The following is a 26081-nucleotide window of genomic DNA, read 5'->3' on the forward strand; positions in this document are numbered from 1 at the left end:
CGTGTTTGGTCTCGTTCCCTTTTGCTGCCGAAAAAAATAAAGCATCGTTTTACTCCCAAAACGACATTAATTTCCGAACGTCTCTCAAGATAAAAGAATTGTGGTACTTACAAATAAGATATTGCAGGCCAGGATAGAAAACCGCGTTGGAGTTCTCGTGTAGTATCAAATGTGGCTTATCGCTAGCGCAGACTACCAACGGTGTTAGGTCAGCTTGAGTGCGCATGCTTTTTTGTCGCGCTGGTTGTTCGGTTGGGCGCCGTCGTGCTAGCCAAGGCAAGACTGTCCAGTCAAGGCTGCGTTGTGGTGATGCATTGAGCTGTTCTAAGACGTGTGGCTGTGGAGACGAAGATGGGTAGGGGGGGTGGGCGGTTGGAAGGTGCAGAGTCATTATTATTTACACAACTTTTGTGGTCCCCCCCCCCAAAAAAAAAATTGAGCTGAAACGTGGAGAAAGGGTGATCGTGGGAAGGGGGGGGGGGGGGGGGTGCGGGAACGGCGAAGCGCATAACTGCGCGCGAGGGAAAACAGGTTCGAGAAAGTGAGTAAAATCACAAAGAAATATTGCTTCGCGGGGTGGTGGGTTAGCGCGCTACCTGGAAAAGATCGCGACCGGGAGAAAAGGTGGGGAGATATGGGACTTGAAAGAGAAAGCGGACGGGGGCAGAAAACATGTGAACGATTCTGGAAATTCTCGGAGAATGAGTCATGGGCAGTTCAGAAATGAGAAACGCGGAAGTATCAAAGTATTTTTGCAATGCCGCAGGGAAAGCATCATGTTCGGTGCCCGAAAAAACATTGCAAGCGAAAAAAGTGGAGCTTAGAGATGGATTTCGCAAACGACGTTAGACACTCGAGTATTTTCTAGGGCCGTGTGATGTTTCTTCTGTTAGTTCAAGACGGCTTAAAATGTTACCATAAAATACAAAAAATATAAAAATAAAGTATTACGCAAGCAGAATATAGGGTACACGTGGCAAGCAAGCTAGGTTAGCATGCGTCTAACATTAGTTGTCAGTAGATTTATTCCCTGCTCGTCGGAGAATTATCAAACATTTCGTTGGTGTTGAAGCTTCACGCAAAACAGCAAAAACGAGCAGACACCTTTTGAATTGTGATTCGCAGCTACTTCCGATGCTTTTCATCAGTAGAAGTGATGTTCTAAAGCAAAAACTAAATTGCGAGTAAATAAACAAAGACGTTATGAAGAGCTGTAGCTCTCAATGGAAATTGCTCAACAGGACAATAAAATGCACAAAAACAACAATTTGCAACATTACGATTTGCAGAAAAGGAAGGAAAATAAAAGCAAATAGGAAAGCAGAGGGCAAGGCCTGATCACAGAGAACGGTGTACGGAAGCGTGGGAATATCTTAGCGCGTGTCTGCGTGCTGTTATGAAGCGGCGGCCTAATACTTCGCACGTGCGCAACGTATATATTTAAATTACGAGGCCACTCCTTCCTTTCTGGAGGCTGCTACAACTGCGCACAAATTCGGATCACCATTAAGCAGATACCTGCTGCGCAGTGTGGCAGTGCATTCTAAAAGAGTATTTTTATTAAAATATTTATTTAAATGAAAATATGGTATTTTTTAGAAGGAAACGCCTTTGTGCTGGTTGCCAGATATTCGCGCGAGCAGAGCGTGCAAGAACACTTTCAAATGCATAAATTCCGTGACTTCCAACATGTCTTGGGATGACTATGTGGACCATATAGCAAAGAATCTGGCTCAACTAACTGGGGTCACAAGACGGCTGAGATATGTTTTTCCCAGAAAAATAAAGCTACTCCTCTATAATTCCCTTTTCTACTCCTATTTAAACTACTGCCACTTAGTGCGGGGTACAGCCACGGATAGCTGTCTTCAACGTATCTACATTCTACAAAAAAAGTTCCTTCGTCTTATTTACAATGTCCCATGGGACTCTCCAGGCGCAGATCTCTTTTTAGAAAGCGGTGTGGTAAAAATTCACTACTTGTATAAACATCGTCTAAGTATCCGGTTTAAACTTGAAACACATAGGAATGTAAACTACATACGTAACCTTGCTGAATTACATGCCCTAGAAGCCAGCTACACGACAAGGTATGCGGAGACTTGGGTAGTGCCGACTCTTCGAACAAATTCTGGTAGAGAACGGCTGCAATTCACTCTTCCTTCTCTGTTAAATACATATGCATATAATAATTTTGACCTCCTTAGTTCATCAAAAAAATCTGTGCGTGCTATGTACGTTGACAAGCAGAATATGTTTATTCTTTTTCTTTGCTATCGATCTGTGTTTGTCGAGTGCGAATGTCGATTCAATATTGTATAATGTTTCACTTTATTTTGTAGTTTCATTATTGTATACCGGTTAATACGTTAGCCAACTGCCTTTGTTTTATAAGCCTTGCTGCCAAGCCGCTGCGAAGCCAAAGGGGGCTGCGGCTTTGTCAAGCTGTATCTTAGAGCTTTTCCTGCGCCTCCGCTGTCTGTACCTTTTAAAGGCAGATATAAATTTGATTTGAAATAGGCGGATTATTATACCCTGAAATCTGACCAAGTCAACAGCCTGAGCTCTGTCTGTGCACTTCTGAAACAAAGAATATGTTTTGCTGATTACCGTCTTGGCTAAGCCATATATAATTACATAAATCATTATCACTGGGTCACGCCAGCGTGCATTCGTTAATTACTAAATTTACGGGATCTTTTAAAAAATTTAGAGGATAGTTGCAGCCTTTTCTAGTTGCCCAGTATTAACGATAGAATTCTATAGATCTGTGGTTGTTGGTCTGGATGGGGTCGTCGTCGGTCTTATGTGACAGACGGGTTCCTCTGTGATGGAATGTGCCCAGTCCACTGACAACACCTAAGTCGCCGTCACGTCGTTGTACCACTAATCAGCAAAGGAACAAAAACAAAACTCGACGGCAGCAGCTCCATTGCTGTACAGCGAGCGAATGCGTTTAGAATGCTTCCGAATGCGTTTGGAAATTGTTGTGAAGCACCGCAGAAATCCGTTAAGCCCGAATGGCGTTCGAAATGTAGAATACCTTTTGACTCCAATGCCACTTAAAACCCCGCGTAGCACGGGTATTATGATAGAATTCTGGTAGAAGTAGTAGTAGTAGAAGAGTAATATGAAAGCTCTGCCACTCTAATTCTGCTCAAATGCTATAATGTGATCCAGGATCATGTGTTTTGATATCAAAGGGTCTATGTAAAACACCTACTTTAAACTGAGATGAGACAGGCGTATACAGGTGTCACATCTCTTATAGAGAGCTCAAGTCAGTTTATAAGAGTTCGAAAAATTATGAACTATCTTGCTCAGTTGTAGCAATATTGAACTTTCCATCTTGTTTGACGAGACCAGTGTTGACCAGTGTTTGCCAGTATACTTCTGACACTGGATGATTGATGGCAAAGCTAGGTCAATAAAGACAGCATTCTAGGATGGCATACACAATTCTTGCTAACAGAGGGGAACTCTGGCTAACATGACCCTTGATAGCCATGATTCTATGATGGCACAGCCAGCATTAGCAAAGAGTGGGAGAATTCTGGCTAACCTGGACCATGGTAGTCAGGATTTTATGGCGGCACAGCCAATGCACTGAAAGCGATAGGCAGCCATCATTGGATGCAGTAATGTGTGGTTCAACTAAAATCAGATACTCATTGCGATCTCTGGCCCTACTTAGGGTCATGGTTTGCTAACGGATTTCTAATATTGTCCCGCTGTTATGTTCTACCACCATGCAGTCGTCGTGAGATCTCTTAACAGAGTGATATACATTAGGCTGGATAAGAGAGGACACACCCGCAAGTGTGGCAGTGATGAGATTTAATTCCAGATAATTCACGCGTATGCGCGTTGGAAAGGGAAAAACAACCCCTCGAAATTCACTGCGTCAAGGCGGGCGGTCACGGCGCTCTGGATGGGCCCGGCGATTGCAAATGCAGCTGTGTTTTCAAAAAATTTGTTTTTTAGGTCAACTTACGGCGCCGGCTAGTATTTGTGTGTCTTTTTTTTTTCTGTGACGCGGTTTCGTATTAGTGTCGCTCAGTATGGCTACACTTGTGCCGGGTGCAGCTGTTTCGCGTCCGCTGTTCAACCGAGCAGCGCGTTCTGAGCTCACTTAACTGTTACAGACCTTGCACATGCCCGAAGACGTGAGCGGCAATCACGAAAAAGGAATCCAGGTCAGTGCAATTGTTTGGCAAAAATGCCCCGAGAGCATTATCTTCTGATTGAAGGAAAACACATCGCGGTAGAACGAGGACAAGAGGTACTGCATGATAGGACGGGTCTTTCTTCTAGTCCACATTCTTTCGCGTTGTGCTTTCCTTCAATCAGAAATGCAACATCTAGCTTCGACAGAAGTCCCGATTCAGCATTATTGGAAATTCAGGTTCGTCCCTATACACCTCTTAGAAAGCAATGGCAGTTTGAAACTATACCGCTCGTGAGAAAAATATGCATGAGCATGACGATCCCTCAGTTAGAAAAATCTGTAGAAATGGTTAGATTTTTCTGGCATTTCACGCAAGCTTATGGCCCCGTACGTTATCCAGAATAAGCATTATGGCTCGACTGCAAACATGAAGATAGGTGAATAGCCAGTCTCTGCCCGAGTGTGAAAAATGTTTCCAGCATATTCCTCAGATGGTGACAGATGGAAGGTGATATGCGGCGTGTCCCGCTTATTATTCCTGCATCCATAGCAACCCAGCAAACTTACGACAGTTTCAGCTTATGTGTTCAGGAAGGGAAAAAATAAATTTACGAAGAAATCACTACTACCCAGTTTTCCATTTTCAACGATGTGTGTCACTATTTTACTGCTCACGGAGTACTTTGTCTCACTCAGTCAATCATATACCATGATCCACGTTTTCTTTTCGTAATATTGTTGAAGATTAAAACGTGCATAAGCAAATTTATTAGCACAGTAGCCAATTTAAAGTATTTTTACGAAAAGAAACATCGCCTTGACTCCTATATTGTCAGGAAGTGATTGCAGTCAGGAGAGCAGAAAGAAAGCGAAAATGGCGTCTAAAAAAAAACTCTATTTTGGCTGACTTGCTCCCACAATAGACTGAGTTACTCAGGGCCGTAGCAACAAGCGTGCTAGGCTGTCGCCGAACAGAATGCCCGCCGCTCTCAGTCATGCTCAATTTAGCAATGATAGCGAACTTTCGAGATAAATCGTGGAAAGTTACAGCATTCTGGAACAGCGTAGAATAGGCTACGCCTAGATGCGGTCAACCGAGATAAATCAGGCCGCGTCTTGCCTGAGTACTATAAAGCAGCGGGCCGGCAGCTTTGAAGAATGAACAAACAGTACAAAGATTCGCGGCATTACTCCCCTTTCAAAGAAGCATAGACCCAATGCTTTAAAACAAAAGGCGACTAGAAGCAAAACGTATTGTGCAAAATAAACACCGATTGTGGAAACAGTGCCCTTTAACGCGCATAAAAGGCTTTAGTCAGACGACATGGACAACACCTGGTCGTACGCGGCGCCGCTCGGAAGCAGTCATTTTGTCAGGGATGACTTGATTGTATTGGTCACCTAGCCGACGAAGAACCTTGCACGATGCGAAATAGCGGCGCAAAAGCTTTTCACTCAATCCACGGCTGCGAATCGGCGTCCAAACCAAGATTGGGACTTCTGGCTTGTATTTCGCATTGTGTCTTCGTACTTTTGTAGCGTCTGGCGTCTGCCGCTGCTGGTCTTTGATCCGTAATCGGGCAAGCGTTAGGGCTTTTTCAGCGCTTTGAATGTTGGCGGCGACGGTTGGGTAGTATGGCGTATAGCGTGGCCGTTGCCTCCCTGCCATGAACGAGCCTAAAAGGCGTCATATGGGGTCTCCTGTACTGGGGTGTTGTAGGCAAAGACGACGTAAGGCAGGATGACGGCCCAGATCTTTTGTTCGGCATCGACACACATGGCTAGCATATCGGCGATGGTTTTGTTCAGGCGCTCGGTAAGTTCGTTGGTCGGCGGATGGTATGCAGTTGTCCTCCGGTGGCTGGTTTGGCTGTAACGCAGGAAGGCGTGCGTCAGTTCCGGCGGGAATGCTGTTCCTCTGTCTGTGATGAGCACATCGCGGGTGCCATGTAGCAGAAGCATGCACCCCACGAAAAATTTGGCGACTTCTGCTGCTCTTCCGTTCGGTAGGGCATTTGCCTCGGCATAGCGAGTCATGTAGTCGGTCGCAACGACGATCCACTTATTTCCAGATGTTGACTTCCGGAAAGGGCAAAGCAAGTCATTACTGATCTGCTGAAAGGCCCTTGAGGAGGGTGCAGGGGGGAGGGGGGGACGAAATCCTGCTCGTCGGGTGAGAGGGGTCTTCCGTCGTTGACAACCTCTGCAGCTTTTCACATAATGTGCGACATGTGGAGAAAGCCGGGGCCAGTAATACTTGTCTTAAATGCGGTGGAGGGTGCGAGGAAAGCTGAGATATCCAGCTGTCGCTTCGTCGTGTGAAGCCTGCAGAACTTCGCGTAAATTGCAGGTACAACAAGGAGGTAGGCCGATTTGTTCGCTGTGATTTTCTTCACGAGGACATCGTTCTGTACACAGAAGGAAGACAATCCTCGCTTGAACGAACGGGGGAGGGGGGGGGGGCTTGAAAAGACCTTGCCTTCCAAGTACTCGATGAGGCGTTTTACATCAGTGTCCGAGCTTTGCTATGCAAAAGAGCTGGAGCTGATGGGTCCAAGGAGAGCGCCCTCGTCGTTGTCTAGTGGTGGTGCATCTACAGTCGCTCGTGACAAGCAGTCGGCGTCAGAGTCCTTCCGTCAAGCCTTGTAAACGACGAGGACGTCAAATTCCTGGAGGCACTAGCCCCACCGAGCGAGGCGGCTCGAGGGGTCCTTCAATCTGGCAAGCCAGCACAGTGCGTGGTGATCGCTGTCCACCTTGATCGGTCGTCCGTACAAATAGGGGCGGAATTTCGATCTGGCCCCGATGATGACAAGGCACTCCTTCCCAGTTTTCGAATATTTAGCCTCGGCCGTAAACAGGGAACTGGAGCTTATGTGACTACTTTATCCAGTCCGCCAGTTTTCTGAACGAGGACGGCGTCTAGGCCTGCGCTGGTTACGTCTGTGTAAGTTTCAGTCTCGGCGTTTTCACCAAAGTGCGCGAGGATCGGTGGGGAAGGTAAACGACGCTGAACTCTCTTGAAGGCTTCCAGTTGCGGCGCTTATCATTTAAATGGCACGTCTGCCTTTGTCAGGTGGGTCAGAGGCTCGGCGAGACACGAAAAGTTCTCGTAAAATTGTCGGTAATATGCGCACAGTCCGAGGAATCTGCGCACAGCTTTTTTATTGGCCAGAGGAAGAAACAGTGCGACAGCAGATGTTTTCTGCGCATCTGGGGCATTCCCTTTTCGCTAAAGAGGTGGCCTAGGAGCAGTAGCTTTTCATAGGCAAAGTTTCACCTTCTGCTTTCAAGGTTAGGCCGGACGACTTGCTTGCGTCTAGTACTGTTGTGCGCCTTTATAGGTACTCTTCAATGTTCGAGGCGAACACAACGACGTCATCTAAATATGCCAGGAAAATTTGCCACCTCAGGCCTGCCAACGCTGTATCCGTTACTCGCTGAAACAACGCTGGTGCGGAGCAGAGACCATATGGCATCACCTTGAACTCAAAAAGGCCAATCGGAGTGATGAGTACAGTCTTCTCAAGATCTCTTTCATCGACCTCAATTTGCTAGTAGCTGCTGTGGAGGTCCATCGATGATAAATACTTGGCATTGCAGAGCTAGTCCACTGAGCCGCCGATGCGGGCGAGGGGGTAGACGTCCTTCTTTGATATGCTGTTCAATTGGTGGTAATCAACGCAGAATCAAAGGGCGCTGTCTTTCTTTCACACTAGAACAACCGGTGCCATCCAGGGGCTCTTTGAAGGCTGAATGACGTCGTCGCGAAGCATTTTTTCCACTTGGTCGCGGATGGCTTGTCGTTCTCACGGCGTCTCACGGTAGGGGCTTTGTCGTAGAGGTCGAGCGTGCTGGTCGGTTATAATGCGATGCTCTGCAATCGGCATTTATCGGACCTTCGGCGATAACGAAGAATACTCTCTGTAGCTTCGAAGCAGAATGCGGATCTGGTCTTGTCTGTTCCGGGGCAGGGCTGGGTTAATGTCGAAAGTGGGCGAGTTCTCTTGATCAAGCGAATCTTCTGCGGATGGGTCGGAGAGGGCAAAGGAGTCTCGTACGTCGGATATTTTGTCGAAGACAGCAGTCCTCGTTCCTCTCTTAACGTGCAGGTATTCTTCGCTTAAGTTCGTCAGCAGTACTTTGGCTTGGCCATTGCGGCAGTGTACGATACCTCTTGCGATGCTGATTCCTGGGTCTAGAAGCAATTCCATGTTCCTCTCGATCATGGCTTCAGTGTTATTAGCTTTCGTACCACCTACGGTGATGAGGACTCTTGAGCGGGGTGGGACGCTCACTTGTTCCTCCAGGACACTCAGGGCAACGTGATGTTCGAGAGTTCTCATATAAGGGATGACCTCGTGCATCGAAAACGTGAGCAGCTTTGATCGCATCCAAGCCCAAGATCACTTCGCGGTAACACTGCCGTAGCACAACGAAGGTCGCAGGTTAGGTATGTCCTTTTACTGTCACTCACGCTGTGCATCGTCCTGAGGGCCTAATGATGTAGCCCCCCTGGAGTGCGAATTTGTGGGCTGTCCCAAGTGGTCGTGAACTTTCTCAGCTGCGAAGCGAATGTTCTATTCATCGCCGAGTATTCGGCTCCTGTGTACACTACAGCGCTGGCTTTCCGGCCGTCGATAACCATTTCTAAGTCGAATGCCCTGGTTCCTGCGTTGCACGCCGTCCTCAGCATCGGGTCATGGCTTCATCGGGGATATTAATCGTGGGTAGGGCGCGCCGATGTTGCTTTTCTAGGTGGCGGCGTCATTCTGAAGTCCGGTCGCTTCGTGGTCGAGATCATGTTTGTGTGCGGCGTCTTCTTGCGGCGTGGTCGGGGGGGAATGTTCGTTGTTTCGCAGGTGAACAACTTCACCTCCAAAGTTTGCTTTCTTTAGTTTGCCCAGAGGGGCTGGAGGATCTTCCGTGGAGAACCGCTGCGTAGCTGCGCTGTGGCGACACAAATAGCTAAGCTGACGTCAATGGCGAGCGCGAAAGGTGGTTCGGCGTGCAGTTCTCTCTACGAAGGTACTCGTCGATTCCTCGTGGACGTTGGCCGAAGCATGGTCGTGGTGCGTCAACGAAAAATATACAAAGACCGATACTTCTGTACGGGCAGTTATGAAAAATATGGCGGCCCTCACAGTCATGGAACCATAACGGCTGGTTGTCGGAAGTCCTCCAGGCGTCGCATTTCCTGGGGCTTCAGCGTCCCTTTTAGGCCGGGTTGGCTGGGGCGGGGAGGCGGCGTTCTGGAGCAAGTTGTGGATGTCGGAGAGGACGTAGGAGGTGTGGTGGGGGCTGAAGAGTGCGTATTGCGGCGGCCTAAGTCATGGCCTGGGGTTCTGTCGCTGTCGGGGTACCAAGTGCCTGCTGCACTTCTTCCCGTACCACATCCATGAGAATCGTTCCTTGCGGCTTCCGGGAGGATGGTAGCAGTTGTCGTAGCTCCTCGCGGAACATTTCACGGATAACTTCCCGCAAGCTGTCGCTGGTGGTGGTCATCGTGCCCGGACGAATTGCAGAGACATCAGCAAGGCATTTGTACTGCCGAGTCTGGACATCGAGGGTCTTCTCATTGGTGAAGGCTTCTTGCATGAATTCCTCGGCGGCGGGAAATGTAAGGTTAAATGTATCGGCGCATCATGGCTTGCACTGAAGGTCATCCGTTCAAAACATCACGACATATGAGGAAGTACCAGCGCCATCTCTGAAGTGGATAAGGACTTCAGCGCAACTAAAAATATCCTGGAAGTGAATTTTATTTAATAATCCTACGTCCTCTCCAGGTATTTTGTGGTGCAAAACAAGAAAGGTTAGAAAATATACGTGGACACAAAATACGACAAAGAAAACACGATGACTAGACGTGCTCGTGAGCTTGCCTAAGAATAATAATAGTTGGTTTTTGGGGAAAGGAAATGCCGCAGTATCTGTCTCATATATCGTTGGACACCTGAACCGCGCCTTAAGGGAAGGGACAAGGGAGAGAGTGAAAGAAGAAGGGAAGAAATAGGTGCCGTAGTGGAGGGCTCCGGAACAATTTCGACCACCTGGGGATCTTTAACGTGCACTGACATCGCGCAGCACACGGGCGCCTTAGCGTTTTTCATACATAAGAGCCGCGGTGGCTCAGTAGTTAGGGCCTAATAATCCTGTTTGTGTTTTGTTGCAGTTTCTTGCTCCTAGTTTAAAACACTCAGCCTGTTCAGCATGGATATGAAGAGAGCCAACAGTCACTTAAACGAAGGAGAGCATGAAGGAATGTTTTTTTTTTCAATTTGGGCTTTCATTCAATAAAAATTGACAACGAAATCATTTCATACTTCAAATATCATTGATCAGAAAGTAGACGAAAAACAACCATATACGGCTTATGGGACCTGAACCCACGACCTCCAAAGTTCGCATCTGGTGCTCTACGAAATGAGCTATGGCGGGATTATTTACGTCACGAGTAATCTAACCGCAGAGTGTTCACCATCGCCACTCTCGTCCATTGCGGCGGACATGGTACGTCGAGTATTATCGCAAATGCCGCATTGAACGGAATCAAATGGTGAGTGATAGAGCTGCGCAAGAGCCCCTATGATCTCCTTGGTTTCAATCACTGTTCTCATAGCCAGCCTCTCGTTTCCATACCCCTACCTACAAATATATATATATATATATATATATATATATATATATATATATATATATATATATATATATATATATATATATATATATATATATATATATATATATATATATATATATATATATATATATATATATATTGTAACGGGGGGTTTGTTACGAGGTACTGGGGCGACGGGAACGGCAACGGCAGCAGTCTGGGATCAGATCGGCAAAAGACACACAAGCGTAGCGCTGGCAAAAACTCTCGAGAGCACTGTCACCTCGTCTTCGTCTTTTCAAATAATCAGACGCATCTTCTTCTTTAGCCTTACAATCACCCCGGGGACAAGAGGAGCCATCCTGGCGACTTAGGATGATGGCAAGACGGCGGGGTCGTAGTAGGGCTTGAGGCGCTGGACATGAACGGTCTCCCGTCCTCGGCGGCGGAGATCAGGAGACGGCGTGAGGGGTTCCACGATATAATTAACCGGAGAGGTGCGCTCCAGCACACGGTAGGGACCATGGTACTTCGCAAGAAATTTTGAGGAGAGACCGGGAGTTCCTGAAGGGATCCAGAGCCACACAAGTGCACCAGAAGTGTAGTTCGGTGGGGTTTGGTCTTGGTCGAGGCGGGAGCGCTGGCGATGCTGGGTGTCAGTGGTGAGTGACCGGGCAATTTGGCGGCAGGCTTCGGCGTGTTGCGCGGCGTCGGAAACAGGCCGATATTCGGATTCATCAGGGCGGTAAGGGAGGATAGTGTCGATAGTAGCAGAGGGTTGGCGGCCGTAAAGTAGGAAGAAAGGAGAGAATCCGGTGGTAGACTGCGTAGCGGTATTGTACGCATAAGTAACGTACGGAAGGACGAGATCCCAATTCGTGTGGTCAGAAGCGACGTACTTGGAGAGCATGTCTCCGAGTGTGCGGTTAAATCGCTCAGTGAGGCCATTGGTCTGCGGATGATAGGCGGTGGTAGTTCGGTGAATCGTGTTGCACTCTTTGAGAAGCGCCTTCACCACCTCAGATAAGAACACGCGGCCTCGGTCACTGAGCAGTTCACGAGGTGCACCGTGGCGAAGGATGAATCGGTGCAAAATGAAGGAGGCGACGTCCGTCGCTGTGGCAGCCGGAAGGGCAGCAGTTTCGGCATATCGTGTAAGGTGATCCACCGCTACTATAGCCCAACGGTTGCCGTCTGCAGTGTATGGAAGCGGACCGTATAAATCAATGCCAACGCGGTCGAACGGGCGTGGAGGGCATGGTAACGGCTGCAGCTCAGCAGCAGAACGATGGGGAGGTGTCTTGCGACGTTGGCAGGGAATGCATGCGCGCACGTACTTCATGATAAAGGTGTACATTCCGCGCCAGTAGTAGCGCAGCCGTATGCGGGTGTAGGTCTTGAAAACGCCCGCGTGACCGCTGTGGGGGGCAGCATGGAAGTATGCGCATATCTCCGAGCGTAAGTGACGTGGAATAACGAGCAGCCACTTGCGACCTTCGGAGTTGTAGTTACGGCGATAAAGTAGGGTGTCACGGATCGCAAAATGGGCAGCTTGGCGGCGGAGCGCACGTGACGGTGAAGCAGCCGTCGGGTTGGCGAGAAAGTCGAGAAGGGAAGCGATCCAGGGATCCATGCGTTGCGCTGAAGGCATGTCGCTGAGGCAAAGCAAGGGCAGAGAAGCGTCGGAGGTGGAAAGGCTGGCGATCTCGGCTGGAAGGGGGCAGCGTGACAGTGCATCGGCGTCTTGATGCTTGCGGCCGGTGCGATACACGACGCGGATATCATATTCTTGCAAGCGAAGGGCCCACCTAGCGAGGCGGCCGGAGGGGTCTTTCAGGTTGCAAAGCCAACAGAGCGCATGGTGGTCGGTCACAACGTCAAAAGGGCGCCCATAAATGTACGGTCGAAACTTCGCGAGGGCCCATACAATCGCCAAACACTCTTTTTCAGTTACGGAGTAGTTGCGTTCTGCTGGTGTGAGTGTGCGGCTAGCATAAGCAACGACGTATTCGTCAAAGCCAGGTTTTCGTTGGGCGAGGACAGCGCCGAGGCCAACACCGCTGGCGTCCGTGTGAACTTCGGTAGGAGCGGCCGAGTCGAAATGGCGCAGAATGGGCGGCGCCGTGAGGAGACGGCGCAAGGTGGTGTATGCGTCGTCGCACGCTGGAGACCACAGTGATAAATCCGCACTTCCAGACAGCAGTTGAGTCAAAGGCGCAGCAATGGACGCAAAGTTGCGAATAAACCGGCGGAAATATGAGCACAAACCCAGGAAGCTGCGCAGGTCCTTGATGGAGGTAGGTTTGGGAAAGTCAACCACAGCACGAAGTTTCGCTGGGTCGGGACTGACGCCCTGCTTAGAGACAACATGACCTAAGATGGTTAATTGACGAGCGGCAAAACGGCATTTTTTTAAGTTCAGCTGCAGGCCGGCGTCAGAGAGGCAGGTCAAGACGTGCTTCAAACGGGAGAGGTGGGTGTCAAAGTCCGGGGAAAAGACCACAATGTCGTCGAGGTAGCAAAGGCATGTCTTCCACTTAAGTCCGCGCAAAATGGTGTCCATCATCCTCTCAAAAGTCGCGGGGGCGTTACAAAGCCCGAAGGGCATCACCGTAAATTCATACAAGCCATCCGGTGTCACAAAGGCGGTTTTGGGGCGATCGGCTTCTTTCATAGGAACTTGCCAGTACCCGGAACGCAAATCAAGAGATGAAAAGAGTTCGGCCCCTTGCAAAGAGTCCAGAGCGTCGTCTATGCGCGGGAGGGGATAGACATCTTTGCGCGTAATCTTATTAAGGCGGCGGTAATCTACACAGAAGCGTATGGAGCCATCCTTCTTTTTGACGAGCACCACAGGCGACGCCCATGGGCTGCTTGAGGGCTGAATGACGCCGCTCTGGAGCATCTTGTCGACTTGGTCTTCAATAACTTGGCGCTCGGCGACAGACACACGATAGGGACGTTGTCGCAGCGGTGCGTGGTCACCTGTGTCGATGGCATGGGTGACAGTGGAAGTTTGGCCCAAGGAACTTTGATGTGAGTCAAATGATGAGCGAAACTGATTAAGTAAAGTGAGAAGCTGTGCCCTTTGCGGCGCTGGAAGGTTGTCGTCGATGGAACGAAGGAATGCTTCGGTTGAGGAGGGATCGGGCGCAGCAGTAGGTGGGCTGAGTGCGGCTATGGAGAGGTGCGGCGCGTCGTCCGTCTCTTCGCGGATGAGCAGAGACGCGAATGGTTGTACCGTGCCGAGACATTCACCTAGGCGCAAGGCGTTGGGGAACGAGAATGGGTTAGACACGAACAGTACGGAGAGGCCAGCGGATATAGTCAGTACAGCGTATGGCAGAGGCAGACACTTGCGGTGCAGAAAGATAGGGGACGGAGTGAAGAGGACAGTGTCGTCGCGAAGAGGGCCGCAAGAGAGGGGTACGAGGACTGAAGAGCAGGGAGGCAGGTCAATGTCTTCGGCAACTAGGGCCTTAACACAGGCACCAGGAGGGGCAGTGTCCAAGACAGCTTCGGGCAGGTGAGAGAACTCGACTTCAGCTCGAGCACAATCGATGATAGCAGCATGGCGCGATAGGAAATCCCAGCCCAGGATAACAGCATGAGAACAGCAGGGCAGTACGACGAATTCGACGGCATAAATGGTCCCCTGGATTACAACGCGAGCGGTACACGCTGCTGACGGCTGGATGTTCTGAGCGCTGGCGGTGCGCAGCGAGAGTCCAGCAATTGGCGTCCTTACTTTTCTTAAAGAACTACACAGCTTTGCGTCCATGACGGAAACGGCAGCACCAGTGTCGACAAGCGCCATGACAGAAACGCCGTCGACGGAAATTTCAATGAGGTTAGCGGCTGACGGATGAGGCCTTTCGAAGTTCGTTGTGGACGCAGTTCTCGCCTCAGGAACTGCGGCGCCTAGTTTTCCTCCTGGTTAGCGGTGGGGCGACGTCGCATAGGCGAAATAGACCGGCGTCGTGGAGAAGAGGGCCGGCGGCTGGAGAGGGTAGAACGGTCCGGCGAGGAAGTACGACTTTGCGGCGGCGCAGCTGGCACAGAGTACTGACTCGGTGGGGGCCAGTACCCAGGAGCTTGGGGAGGAATTTCCGCGTCCGGGAGACGACGGCGGCAATGCCGAGGTACATGACCTGGGAGACCACAAAAGAAGCAAATCGGCCGATTGTCCGTTGTGCGCCAGGAATCGCTGACCCTTGGAGTAGGTCGTCGGTAAGCCACTGGCCCTCGCAAATGCGCCGGAGGCGCACTATAGATTGGCGGCTGCGGTCTTGCTACGACATCGGCATATGTCACTGGAGCCGCGACAGGAGGCGGTCTCGCGACGGCTTCGGCATATGTGAGCGGAGCCGCCACAGGTTGTGGTCTGGCGACAACGTCAGCGTATGTCAGCAGAACCGTGACAGGTGGTGACGGATGAGCCGGTGGAAGAGCCTCAGCAACTTGCTCTTGAATTGTATGTCGGAGCGCTGGAGTCAGATATGATGGTCGGTCGTGAGCGCTCGGCAGAAAGGAAAGTTGACGTGCCACTTCTTCCCGCACGAAGTCTTTAATCTGCTGTAGCAGCGAGGGGTCAGGAGCAGGCGTGAGCCCAGCGAGCGACTCAACCTGCTGTGGCCGCTGGCGTGTCAGAATCCGCTGCTTGCGCAACTGCTCAAAGCTTTGACACAGCGTGACGACTTCAGCAACGGTACGCAAGTCGCGCGCTAGAAGCATCTGAAAAGCGTCGTCATCGATGCCTTTCAAGATGTGTTGGATCTTGTCGGCTTCCGACATACGAGCGTTGACCCGCTTGCACAAGTCGACGACATCTTCAATGTAGCTAGTGAAGCTTTCACTAGCCTGCTGAGATCGTTCACGCAATCGCTGTTCGGCTCGGAGTTGCCTGACAGCCGGTCGACCAAATACGTCTGCAAATTTAGTCTTAAAAATGGACCAGGTTTGAATATCTGCCTCATGGTTGCGATACCAGAGGTTAGCCACACCGGCGAGATAAAAGATGACGTTGTTTAGCTTCGTCACATCGTCCCATTTGTTGTATACGCTCACCCGCTCGTACGATGTGAGCCAATCTTCCACATCGTTCTCGTCAGTCCCGCTGAAAATGGTCGGGTCCCGTTGACGAAGAGAGCCGGCACAGATGACAGCGTGGCCCACTTGTACGGCCTGGTGTTGGACGTCCTCAGGCATCGTGCGCGCCGGGAGAGCACGACTACGGAGCTCCAGGGCCGATGTTTTTACCCCGCACCTCCACCAAATGTAACGGGGGGTTTGTTACGAGGTACTGGGGCGACGGGAACGGCAACGGCAGCAGTCTGGGATCAGATCGGCAAAAGACACACAAGCGTAGCGCTGGCAAAAACTCTCGAGAGCACTGTCACCTCGTCTTCGTCTTTTCAAATAATCAGACGCATCTTCTTCTTTAGCCTTACAATCTATATATATATATATATATATATATATATATATATATATATATATATATATATATATATATATATATATATATATATATATATATATATATATATATATATATATATATATATATATTCAATTTCATTGTAATGCTGCTGAAATTGCGCGCGAAGGGACAGCCGTGTATTGCTCCAAGCCTTTAGCTATTTCTTCCCTTTACAGGTATGACTAAGCTTTAAAAACCGAATATAACATCAAAACATGTCAGCCAATGTGACTTGCCACACAGGAGATCTCATTAGCAATATCAAAACAGATCAAATCAAGTATTTTCCGCAACAAAAAAAAGGTTACGTGGCGGGCAGGTAAAAGCTGTGAGAAACAGCTTGAGGATCCCTGACCCCCTACGACACGGGCAGCATAGAAGCCTGCGGCTAAGGAAGTACACTTGGACAAAACACATACATGAGTTAAGCAACACCATACGAGGAGGAAAGCACCAGGAAAAAAAATCAGTGTATGGCATCATTATACAAACATTTCATGCAGTTCTTTTGGTGATATACAGGATATGTCAATGTTAGTTTCTTATAATACGTGATTTAGAAGTTTGGGAAGTAGAAATTTCAGCAGTTGATTTCCATAATAGGTTCCGCATTTGGCGACGTACCACACTGCGGGATGGCGAACACTATAAATAGGAAAGATTTCCGCTAGCCGTGCTAACCTTGTTATGGCATCATTATTTTTTAGGAAACAGCGTTTATTCAAACGACATAGCTTGTAGTCATACATTGATGAAACCTGAATTATATGGTGGTTCTTAAATAAACCTGTGAGAGCGATAAGGGACTTTACAGGCTAGGCGTAAAGCTCTTTTTTGTAAGACGGAAAGTTTACTAATATTTCCAGCTGTTGTTGTTGACCACGGAAGAAACGCGTAACTCAATAAAGAAGAAAATAAAGAATTATATTTGAGTATGTTAACAGGCGTAGGGAAGAAGTAGCAGTGGTGGCGCATAATGCCGGTTGTCATGGATAGTTTATTATTATAATAGTTCACGTGATGGTCCCTTGTCATGTTTTGTGAACAGTATAAGCCCAGTGATTTAAAGTTTTTCACCGCTTCAACTTCAGAGTTATTTAACAAAATAGAATGCAACTGCACATGCGTATGGCGGCGGTGAAATAAAACAGCCTGTGTTTTATTGCTGTTAACATTAAGGCAGTTCATGCATTAATTTTAGACAGTGCGCTATTTGCTCGGCTGGCTAAATCTGCACATGATTTACCTGAAAAGAACAAACTCATGTCATCAGCATAGATTATATGATGGGCCGTTTCACCGATGCGGCCTATCTCATTGATATAAAGGATGAACAGAAACGGGCCCAGTATGCTTCCCTGTGGTACACCTGCCTTAATGAATTTTATCGATGTTCTCCTTCAATGACGACAAATTGAGAACGGTGTTGCAAGTAGGACATAATTAATTTGTTAGCGATGTCTCTTATGCCATACTGATCAAGTTTTTGTAGCAGAAGTTTATGATTAATTAAGTCGAGGGCTTTTGAGAAACCCAGAAAAAGCCCAAGTACCACAATTCTGATTTCAAATTTTCCTAAAATGAATTCTTTTTAGTGCGAGTAGTGCGAGCTCAGTAGATTTGTTTTTGCGAAAACCATACTGTGAGGAGCTTATCAAGTTAAAGCGGTCAGTGAAAGAAGTCAGGCGTTTCAAAATTATTTTCTCCGAACGCTTGGAAAACACAGGTATAATCGATATAGGACGGCAGTTGGACAAATCATTTCTTTTATCCTTTTTAAATACAACTTTTACTTTCGCAATTTGCATGCTTCTGGGAAAAATTCCCGTCGACAAACTAATATTAAAAATATGGGCAAGAGAAGGTGCTAGTAAATCAATTACGTGTTTTACAGGCTTCATTTGAATATTGCCCGAGTCCGCGGCTCCGCTATTGCTCAAGGCTAAAAAAGTGGCTACAACCTTACTATTTGAGACTTGCTCTAGAAATATGGTTGGATTACTTCGGTCATTCATATAGTTTATGTCAGAAGTGCTGGTGCTAGGGTCACCAACTGACAGAAAGAAGTCATTGAATGCGTTGACTAAGTCAGCGCCTTGAATTTCTGTCCCATCCTTAACTATATTAGTTACCGCTTCTAATGCACTATTAATTACAGTGTTAAGTGTCTTCTATACATTGTCTGTGCGACCTGCTCTGCGTTTTGCGAAAATGCGTTTTAATCTGCTCTCGATGCGCAGCGATTAATGTCAAGGTACCCGACGAATATTGATGTATATAGTTTAAAAGCAACTAATTAATGAATGGTGTGTGACAATTACCTGACGGTGATTTCTGAGTATCGGACATGTTTCGTGAACATAAGTAAACGACCACACTTCATATTGCGTTGCGAAGCAGGGCAACAAAAAAGAGCTGAAACAGAAGTGCCGCTACTGGAAGTCGTCTGTAAAACAAAATTCATACTGAAAACGATTCATATGAATCGGAAAGAAACGGAAGAGTTGTTTAAAGGAACGTTGAATTGATTTACCAGTGCCGGAGATTCCGCAATACTCAGAAAAAAGATATCACTCTTTGCTTCATACTCTTTCTCGCGCGTCATCATTTTCTATTTTGTTTTTTATTATTTTTACGTACTGCAGCCCCTATTGCGGCTATTGCAGGAGTGGGGTTATAACAATTCGTGTAAAAACGGCCACGTACAACAAACACAAAAAGATTACATCTAACATGTTTGAATACAAAGCGCAAACATTGTGAACACAGAAGAAAACATCATGTGGCAACGATAGTTCTTAAAGATGAGCTTAATAGAGGCGACCGCGTTATGCCAGAAATTAAGTTCCAATGCTCAATAGTGCGAAGAAAAAAGATGTGTTTGAAATTATTAGTACGGGCGGAGTATGGCTTAACACTAAGGCTGTGATGACTGCTGGTTGATCGGAGAATATCATGAGTCAGATAGATATTAGGTGTGACATTGTGTGGGCGTCATAGTCGTTGGCGTTGTGAGCGAAAATTCCCTAGAGAAGCAGCCTTGGTAGGCTACCTAGGTCACACGACATTGTGACGTCATGAAAACCTGCCCAGCAAACTGATTACAGTGGCAGGTGGAAGTTATATAAATGATTGGTCGCCAGAAGTTTCCCAGGAGCAGCAACCTGTGTCGCACCAGCCCCACCCAGAGCAGCACCTGCCATCGCAGGGTCTTCGCTTTACCGCGGCGCCACTGCGTTAGGGGAGTTATGAGAGCTCCTAAGGATATATGAATGTAAAGTCGAGAATGGCTAGTTCCACATATATGAGCACCAACGCACTAAAGCTGTCGCCTCATAACCTTAATGCGAAGTCGAAGTGTCCCCTCCAATTTTTGCTTTGCGTTATTCTGTTTTTCAATTGGCTCAGGAACTTTACGGAACCACACCTTTTGGCGCACATTGCTGAACTTTGAAAATTGTCTTTTTTTGTTTTTATGGGCTTTAAAGTTCCAAAGCAACTCAGGCTATGAGGCACATTGTAGTGGACGGCTCAGGGTAATTTCGACCACCTTGGGTACTTTAACGTGAACTAGCATCGCACAGCACACGAGAATCTAGCATGGCAAGAATATTTCTTTGTGAGGAAAATTGTATATTCTGTTTTTGTAGAGCTTTCTAGTACCTTTACCAAGATACACTTTATTGTTATTAGTCTATATTTATTAATACGAACTTTCTTCGTAAACTAATAAGCAATTATTCATTTAGTAATTGATTCGAACACAAAATTCCTATTTATCCTTTCCTAGCGTTCTCGTAAACAGAAGCAATGTTTCGTAAAAAGAGGTCAGATGTTCTTCATGCCTACACCGGAGAGCCTTGCCGCTGAGAGGTAATGCTTTCTTTCCAATATGTTTTCGTGATTTGTCTCAACTGTTTACTGAAAATAGACGATTGATATTGAAATGCTGCTTTCATTTTTTTCTTTTGCTTACAGATGAGGTTGAACGCCTTCACGAATTCCATGAAACGAAGCGTCGTATACCTTATGCTTGCAATAGTCTTCGTGGTACTCTTCTATATCACTTGCAAACATTGGTCAGAAGAAATATCAAAAGACTGCCTTTGCTTGCAGTCAAAACACTCAACTCAAGCACTGCAAGGTAACAAATCTTTAAATCTCAGCTCATAATTAGGCCACAGACTTTACAGTTTTAATCGAAAACACTGATAAGCGTCATCGTCTTAAAAATAGAAATCGAATAAAAATCGAACAATCCAGAAATAATATACGTTCATGGTAGCCGTGAACCGCTTTCGTAAAAAAAAAAACCTCCCGTCCATTCTTTCAAAGGCACTGAAATGCAGCAGTACGCACTCAGAATTCTAATATCCGCTCTGAATACTACAGGGATATAGCATTGTGTTTTGAAGGGAGCACTGTCTCCGGGAATTGCGCTCAGAAGCCAACGCAATCTTGATCCCTTCAGCTCCCAGAAAACAGCGAATGTCGCGCGGTCATTCGTCTATCCTTCAACAAGCAGGCCCCATTAGAGATGGCAGTCAGACCCCAATTCAGAAGGCGGCGAGCTCGGTTGCGACTTGCGTGTGATTTCTGCTGCTAGCCGTCTCTAGGCACCCTTTCCTGCTATCGACTAGTGCGTACAGTCATCTAGAACTGCCACCCGCCCCTATTCGCGCATAGGCACACACGCATATTCGCGTCAAACGCCGCTTTGATTTGGTGCGCAGTGGTGCCCTAATAGTAATACACGACCTCCGTTTGTCATGTCGTGGCGACCACGTCTTCGTATCGAACTCCAAGCTTTACTAAGAGAAATCAAAATATGATCAGGGTGACAAAAGGAAATATTAATTTGTTTATTTTAAGAAATGCTCATATTTTGGTACCTGTTCGGACCCATCAGTTGTCTTCAAGTGTTGGCTTATGCAGTCAGCGTAGAAGATGGAAAAAAAAAAACCTTTGGTGTCAGCGATAACATGTCATCAAAGCGGCACAACTACAACAAAAGGGTTTTCATGGGGATTATAAACAAGTTTGCTTAACCGCTACTTCGTTTTTGCTCTAGGTTGCAAGAACTAGATCTGCATGATATTTTCGGCGCACACTTCTTTCTACATAACGAGGCTGCATAAGTTAAGTTATAAAGTGTAACAATTCTGCTAGGGCTGCGTACGTGTTCTACAAGAGCTCCACGGAGCAATGCAGCACACATGTGTTAGAAAGGAAAGATCATGGCAACAACGCAGTGCGTAGATTCTGTTCAGCTCTCTGCAAAGCCGGCATCCCTCAAGAAGACTAACGGACCGTTTAGAGAGCTGTTCTGCACCTTGAGTCCCGCTATCCGCCCGGCGCGTTCTAGTCACATTATGTACCACAAGTACTTGCCCAATTTTTCGCAAAGTACCTGTCTGCACTGAGGGATCTATGCGACAGCCATCCCATTTTCTTGACTCTCGACGAGACGCCAAACACGCGCTCCCACTCTGGCGGTTGCCGTACTGGTAACCTCAATTTAACCTGAGGCTATGTAACAGAACACGTCTTGGGCCGATCCGCAGGTACTTAAGTTTTGTAATGCTGTTCCGCTGTTGTGTTTTTGCAAGAAGTTTTCGAAAAGTACTTTTCTGCGTTGTGCTTCCTTTTCGCTGACTCGGAATAAAAGAGGCAAAAGCTGTGAGCAAACTTCTGGGGAAAAATAATGACTATAAGGCACTGCGCTCCAAGATCATTGTTACGTTGCTACCATTTCAATCGCCGAAGGAATGAAACTTGGTGAGTTGGACGAGAAGTACGCGAAGTTTCAACAGTCTGTGCCACCGGTAGGGTCTTCAAAAAATTGGGTTTCCACAGTGAACTCCTCTAGGTGGTTTTCTGTTACTGAGGCCCTCGCCTGTGTCCCGGAGTATTATAGTCACCGTTTGTCTTTAGCAAGAGTCACGGCGCCTCCAGAAAAAGAGCAATAAGCTCACAGTGCCTGTCTTGTCTTCATAGTCCAAGCCAGGTCTTGTGAAAAAGGAAGTGAGGTTTCTATTTAATACATCTGGCTGTTTATTACAAGTTATCAAGGAGCTTGAGGAAGAGAAGGCCTGCGTGTACTGGGTGCATCCCTTTTTTCGGCATGAGGCTTGTTGCCTTGCTGGAGAAGTGTTCTCCAACATCAGCAGGAAGCTACGCAAGCAGAGACAAGTTAGTGAATGTGGCAGCCTTGAGGACGAAGCTTGTGGTATATTTTACAGTATTCTACAAATCCCTTACTGATAAGCTGTTCAAGAGAGTCTAGCGGAGCATTCCCGATGCCTTGAAATTCACTGATGGGATTTCTACAGCCGCATCTGAAACGAGAAAGAGAAGGTGGTGTACAGAAAAGCGCGCGGGATCCTGACTTAGAGCAGGTAGAAAGGGGAATTGCCGGTGACCTCATGCTTCGCGGTGTTTTATGCCTGAAGAAGAAATGATAGCACGGCGTCCCAGTTCCGATGATCGATGCAGCGTACATGGACAACATAATCAAGGTTCCGTTTGTTCGCTCTGTAAAGCTCTTGGCGTTCGGATCGTAAGGCAGGAAGTGGAGGTAGTTATAGCCAGGCAAATATGACGACAGTCCAAGGACAGTCCGAAGGCCTTTCACAGATTCTGAGTTTTCAAAATCCCGAACTGCAGCAATCCTAAGCGCATCGGGCAGGATTCCGTCCTTACTCGCGAGGAATACAAGAACGAGAGTTTACCGCTCTTCGAAGTGGCAGTACTCAAGGATTTAACATGAGTCCTGCTTTGTTGATGCATTTGAGAACAATACCGAGGTGTTAAATGTGCTCTTAAAAGATTTCGCCAAAAATAATGACGTCCTCCAAATAGCGCATGCGGATATCCCATTTTAATTCACGGAAGACCGTATCTATGAAACATTCGAATGTCGCTAGCCGAACACAATCCAAATGGCGTTACGTGGACTTCTAAGAGGCAGTCGGGGGTCACGAAAGTTTTCTCTCGGTCTGATGTATGCATCGGTATTTTCTAATACCCATATCGAAGATAAGAGGATGAGAAGTATGACGCCGATTGAAGATCGTCGACAGACATCCATGCGCGTTAAAGGGTACACGTCCTTCTTTGTAACCGCAATGAAGATCAGATAATCTACGCAAAATCGCCATGAATTGTCTTTCTTCCTCACGGGCGCGGCCCACGGACTGGAAGACTCCCGAATGGCTGGCGAATGATTAGGTGCTCAGCCGCATAGACTGGATGCGCTTTCTGGCGAGTGGGATTCGCATTCCCCGTGTTAATTTTATGCTGCATGGCTGAGGCTGAAAAAGATGAAAGAGATCCGCACCAGGTAAAATCGAACACTCGGGCATGAACCGTGAGAACGTACAGCATTGCTCGTCGATCGGGAGAGGGCAGCGACTTGATCAACGGTCGCAACTGAGCACATCGGATGCAGTTCGGGAAAAATCAGAAACGGCCGAGACAGTTTCGGTAACAAAGTCGCCAAATCTCGCGAGTTTTATAGCCAAACGGAAGACGCACTGGTTGTGGAGAAAGGATCTGGACCCGCGCGTGCGTGCAAGTGTCCGCTGCGTCCATGACTGTGCGTGGGATCAATACGTTTTTCTTTTATTTCATTTCATTTTAATATCTTAAAGACTCGGTGAGGGGTATTACATAAGAGGTTGGTACAATATCATGGGGAACGAGTAGTTAGCACAACAGAAGGTGACCGGCGACATTTCCGGCTAAGTTTATGAGCACGGGATGGCTTCGATGTTGCTGTGTTAGTCTTCCAGTCTGCAGCAGCACGGGAAAAAAATGAAGCGGCAAAAGTAACAGTACGGGCAGGTGGTCGGGAAAATTGAAAAGCATGACGAGTGTTGTGAGGTATGCGGGCCGGAGGGGCAAGGTAGGATGGGCAGCTATGTGAATGTGAAATATGGAAAAAGTTATGAAATAACCTAAGGGAGGCAATACGGCGAAGAACTAAGAGGGATAATACGCCGCATTCCGCTTTCAGTGCTGATACACTGATATCGTAAGAATATGAAGAATGCATTAATCTGACCAGTCTTTTTTGTACCGATCCAAGTGCATTGATAAGGTAAGCATGATGTGGGTTCCAAATGGGTGATGCATATTCTAATTTTCGTCTGACAATGAATTTACAAGCTAATAGTTTTGCAAGTTTAGGGATGTGACGGTTATGACGTCGTAAAAATGCAAGCGTTTTATTAGCAGTCGAAATGTTACGAGCTACGTGTGCACTCCAGGACAAGTCGTCACATAGGGGGATGCCTAAGTATTTTTATGATGGAACAGACTGCACATCGACATTAGCGATTACGTAAGGAAGATCAAGTGGGTTACGCCGGCGATGGAAAGACGCGCGCTTACATTTATGAGGGTTCAGTCCCATTAACCAATCGGCAAACCGTTTCTGAATGCTGTTAAGTCGTCTTGAAGACATGTTTGGTCAAAGACAATAGTAACTGAGCGATAAACAACGCAGTCGTCAGCGAACATGCGAATATTACAACATACATTGGTTGGCTAGTTATTATGTAGATTGACAATAGAAGCGGACCGAGTTCAGTCCCCCGAGGGAAACCTGACGCTACCGTGACAAACCATGAGCGATTAGGCAAGAATTCCTCTATTTATTTTAAGATATCGAAGTGCAGGTTCAAATACGAAAGTTTTACTAGTAACCATTTATATGGCACCTTGTCGAAAGCATTCGCGTAATCTAGGATATGGCGTCGGTCTTTAGGTTAGAATCATGATTAGCATGCAGGTTGTGAATAAAGATTGCAAGCTGAGTTTCACATGAGAAACCTTTTCGAAAGCCGTGTTGTGAAGAATGATAAAGAGTTCAGAGTCGACGAATGTGATGAAATTTCTATAGATGGCGTGTTACATGTTTTTGCAGGGCACCCTAGTAGAGGAAATCGGGCGGTAATTAAGTGATCAATTTTTTTACCCGATTGGAAGACTAGAACGACCTTACCGCTTTTCCAGTCGTCTGGTAGTTCACCTCATGAAAGTGACTGTGAAAAAAGCAAGCACAAAAATTCCGCAAAAATCTTCCTCGTATTCTTCAGAAGTTTCGATTTACAATTGTCAATGCCGGATGAAGGTGAATGTTTCCTGATTTCAATTAGAGACGAAATACCGGATGACAAGAATGCGATTGGTATCATAGAACGATCTATCTTTGACGACGGCATAGGAAAACACCTTTCAGTTTATTTTTTTAAAGACAGGTGAGAAGGCGATATTAAACATGGTAGCGCACTCAGCCTCACGGGTGGCTGAGCCTGATAAATATGTGAGGGTTATCTCTGGCGTATGATGAGGGTTTATGACTTTCCAGAAATTTCTGGGGTTACTAGTGAGCATATTAGGCAAGTTCTAGTAGAAAAAGGTATACTTGGCGTTACGAATAGCGGCGAGATAAGATTTTTCGGCTTCGCCGTAATTTTGTCGTGCGCTAGGCATCCCTGTGAAGCTGGCTGAATGGCAAAAATGCTTCTTTTTGTTCTCCAAGCGTTTAAGAGTTTTAGTGAACTTTGGCTTCTATGACTCACCGCGCAAATTGAATTAGGGAAATAATTTTTGGATTAGATTTTCTAGATTATTTTTAAATAATGACCAATTATATTGAATATTTAGGGAATGAAAACTTGAGGCAAAGACTTGAAAAAACGCATTAAGTTCGTTATTTATCATGTCAAAGTTTTCTTTGTCGTAAAGACGGATGGTTTTATTGTATTTTAGAGCGAGCTTGGTGTAAGGACCACCATAGCGTG

The 26081-nt window shown here is 47.1% G+C and overlaps 1 protein-coding gene across 1 annotated transcript in view; it reads left to right on the forward strand.

Moving 5' to 3' along the window:
• The first annotated feature begins 4060 nt into the window (after positions 1-4060).
• Positions 4061-26081, forward strand: part of LOC144118868 (carbohydrate sulfotransferase 1-like) — a 42872-nt gene continuing 20851 nt past the window's right edge. The window contains exons 1-2 of the mRNA XM_077651654.1: positions 4061-4196; positions 20251-20416. Of these exons, the coding sequence (XP_077507780.1) occupies positions 4155-4196; positions 20251-20416 (208 nt within the window). The 5' untranslated portion in view covers positions 4061-4154. The remainder of the gene's footprint in view (positions 4197-20250; positions 20417-26081) is intronic.

This window comes from Amblyomma americanum, chromosome 2 (assembly GCF_052857255.1).
Source record: "Amblyomma americanum isolate KBUSLIRL-KWMA chromosome 2, ASM5285725v1, whole genome shotgun sequence".
Taxonomy (NCBI): domain Eukaryota; kingdom Metazoa; phylum Arthropoda; class Arachnida; order Ixodida; family Ixodidae; genus Amblyomma; species Amblyomma americanum.